The 3,152-nt window shown below is 40.4% G+C and overlaps 1 protein-coding gene across 2 annotated transcripts; it reads right to left on the bottom strand.

The window, feature by feature from the left end:
* Positions 1 to 56: 56 nt before the first annotated feature.
* aspdh (aspartate dehydrogenase domain containing) lies at positions 57 to 2,745 on the bottom strand. Of its 2 annotated transcripts, none has more exons than XM_039823978.1 (8): positions 2,685 to 2,745; positions 2,476 to 2,533; positions 2,162 to 2,306; positions 1,951 to 2,035; positions 1,312 to 1,461; positions 866 to 1,089; positions 633 to 772; positions 57 to 271 (listed from the first exon to the last, which is right to left on the bottom strand). In XM_039823978.1, the coding sequence occupies exons 2-8, from the start codon at positions 2,528 to 2,530 to the stop codon at positions 234 to 236; spliced, it is 837 nt and encodes a 278-aa protein (XP_039679912.1). In that variant the 5' UTR covers positions 2,531 to 2,533; positions 2,685 to 2,745; the 3' UTR covers positions 57 to 233. The 2 variants fall into 2 exon arrangements, with proteins under 2 accessions (XP_039679912.1, XP_039679913.1); XM_039823979.1 differs by having other exon boundaries at positions 2,476 to 2,538; positions 2,685 to 2,739.
* Positions 2,746 to 3,152: the final 407 nt, after the last annotated feature.

The following is a 3,152-nucleotide window of genomic DNA, read 5'->3' as shown; positions in this document are numbered from 1 at the left end:
TATATATATATATATATATACCTACAGTATAAGTGTTTACAAATGATAACTGGCTCTTCTTTGTATGCATGCAGTTTATTGGAACACAAATATCCAAGGTCTGTGGGTTTTCAAGTTCTTTGTAACATACTGATCCAGTGACACCATCCACACAACACACCCACTATAAACCATCTGATTTATCTGGCTTGTTTTGCTGTGTTGTAGGTAATCCTGCAGAGTTCTCGTCTGCTTCAGCACAAGTAAACTCGGCCACCATGACCTTTGCAAACTGTAAAAAAAAAAATATATATATATATATACATATATAATTATAATATATACTTTTATTAATTAAATAATTACAAATTACAATTGTACCCTCTATTGATATTACACACTTATTATGAAGGGTAATTGACAACAATTCACTTATTTGCACACAAACAAATTCAATATGTTCTCTTATTTGGACCTTAACAGTTATTTCATGACATTAATTACATCATTGTTTCCAACTGACTTTCCAGTAAACAGTGGCAGAAATACCTACATTGGTACTTTCACTAAAGTATCTGAGGACTTCTTCCACCAGTGCTAGCAGATAGCTGGCAGGATCCATCAGGATCTTTGAGGAACCACGCAGGACTCACCTAGTAAACTATTCCAGAAGGAGTTGTATGTTGCACTGCCGGTTACTGCTCCGAGTTTGGCTGGATTCCTCCTTACTGTGTGTACTGAGAAGCCACCGGGCCCAGTCACCTCCACCTCCACCACATGATACTCACTTAACCTGGGGCAGGAGGAACAGGTATGGAAAGTAAAGTGTAATTAAAGCAGATATGAAAGGCTCAATCAGATCAATCAGCTGTTTAATAGGACTCACGCTGTGTCAGACACAATCTCTCCCTGAACACCCGTAAAGCCGAGTGTTCCTGCTGCCACTGCTGCTGCTGCCATGGTGTTAACATTGTTTGGAGCAAGTGGGCACAACTCTGCCACTGAGCCTCTGAATAAAACACGCCTGCCCTCTTCCTCCGTCCAATCAGAGAGGACGTCTCCTGTCAGACGGAAGCAGGATGGATGCTTGGACATTCTTATAAATAAAGCCTGAAAACAAATCAAGAGAAGGAACAGAGTTCAGTCAGAACACAATAAGGTTTACCAGAAGACACTCATATCCTGAGTACTAATATAAAATAATAGTTTACTTGCCACTTGCCAGCTGCACCTTTATTCTCAAAGTGTAAACCATGTGAAGAGTGGCCACTGTATGCCTTCCTCTTCCTGTACTACTCAGTCTTAACCACACCTGCACCACCCCATTGTTACCTTCAAGGCTCCACTATCATTTAGCCTCTGGATGTCCTGGCCTCCCCATAATGCACCACTGGGGACGTAGAGTGTCCTACCATACTGCTGAGCCACCTGACGCAGCTTCTGATTCAGAGCAGGGTCTGAGAGGGCAGAGGGAGAACCCACCTGAGAGGAGGATACATAAAGGCACAATAGACAATGTCATCATTCTGTGATTAATAACTGAAACTTTGTGTCCCCTTATGTGTTTTTATTTTCTGTAATGGCATATATATGCATGAGCATATATATGTTGGAGACAACAAAATAAAACAATGCTACCATATTAAAATTCATAACATATCAGACAGTTGCCCGGACATATTGAGTATCCCTAAAATACAGAAAACCAAAATAATATAACTAAATTAACTCTTTAGAATAGACCAGACTCCTAATTTAAAAAAAGCCTCACTGACAAACATGAACACACCTTGTCACCCCTCTTACTCTTACCTGTTATAGTCTACAGTTGAGGAGCAGGAACATCAGAAGCAAAGGGTGTATCAAGGCTAATCTATCTCTCTCCCTATATAAAATGCTACAAAATAGAAAAATGAAATACTCTGTTTTGCAACAACCACATATTCCACATAAAACAGAGGAGAATCTCACCATTAAGTGAGACTTAGACAGGAAGTGAAGCCCAAATTCTTTCACTATCTGCGGATGGCACACTTCTACAATCACATCACATCGCCTGGAAAACACAGTTTTAAAATGATTTTTTAAAAGATGTCACGGAACATTCTGTGCATGTTGTCTATGCTAGCACAGAGATCATATAAGATGCAAATACTGGTGCTTGGAATATGAGTTTATGCACCTTTCTGCAAAGGATGATAGGTCACCAAGTATGAGTTCATCAGGAACTAAACCTTTGAGCTTGTCAAAATTTCTGTTCCAAACGAAAGCCAGTGTTAGACCGAGAGCAGCTCCATCTTTAAGGATCCTCTCCACCAGGTACTGCCCTGAAGTGCACACACACACACACACACACACACACACACACACACACACACACACACACACACACACACACACACACACACACACACATGCATTGATCTAAGCAAAAGACTCATATAATAAAATCCTTCAATGATGTATGTCAGAGTGTTTGAAAGGGGGAGTTCACACCTAGATGTCCGTAACCTACAACTCCAATCTTTTGGAAGGAAGCGCTGGTTGCCATGTCCTGTGCTGACAAAAGGAAACATGCTGAGAATAGCCCAGAATATTCACCTGCAACTTGACAACACAAACCAAAACACACATATACAAGTCGGCTTTCAACATTACTTCCTATCTTGACATCTATAACACTTATTATTTATTGCTCTACTCACCAGATAATCCCACACCTCTGCAGAGCTGCGTTTCTCCCAATGTGAAGCACAACAACTGGCCCACGACTCCAGGAATTGTGGGAAATCACAGTACAAAGTTTAGAGAGGCCATAGTTAATCATTGTTAGTTCTCAACGTGTGGAATTAACACACCATAAGATTCCATCCATTCAAGCGATTTCAGGTGCATTCTGAATCTCTTGTAAAGTGCAACAAAGAAAAAGATGTGTATGACAGATTATTTATTTTTTAAGATTATTTTTGAGTACTTTTCCCTTTATTAAGTAGTGACAGTGAATAGACATGAAAGGGGGAGAGGGAGATGACATGCAGCAAAGGGCAGCAGTTGAGATTCGAACCCGTGCATGGGGCAAATGCTCTTACTGGGTGAGCTAGAGGCCACCCCAGATGAGACAGAAATTGATTCACATTACCCTATGTACTGTACATGAATCAACATATTTACAT

The sequence above is a fragment of the Perca fluviatilis genome, chromosome 15 (assembly GCF_010015445.1).
Source record: "Perca fluviatilis chromosome 15, GENO_Pfluv_1.0, whole genome shotgun sequence".
In the NCBI taxonomy this organism is placed as follows: domain Eukaryota; kingdom Metazoa; phylum Chordata; class Actinopteri; order Perciformes; family Percidae; genus Perca; species Perca fluviatilis.
Note: the sequence above shows the minus strand (reverse complement) of the source record. Positions and strands in the feature narration are given on the sequence as shown.

Excerpts from the sequence above, each read along its gene's own strand:
- aspdh (XM_039823978.1), bottom strand. The coding sequence starts at position 2,530 with ATGGCAACCAGCGCTTCCTTCCAAAAGATTGGAGTTGTAGGTTACGGA. Across the intron at positions 2,307-2,475 it reads TGTAGGTTACGGACATCTAG|GGCAGTACCTGGTGGAGAGG; the intron begins GTGTGAACTCCC and ends TGTGCACTTCAG. Across the intron at positions 773-865 it reads GAGATTGTGTCTGACACAGC|GTTAAGTGAGTATCATGTGG; the intron begins GTGAGTCCTATT and ends CTCCTGCCCCAG.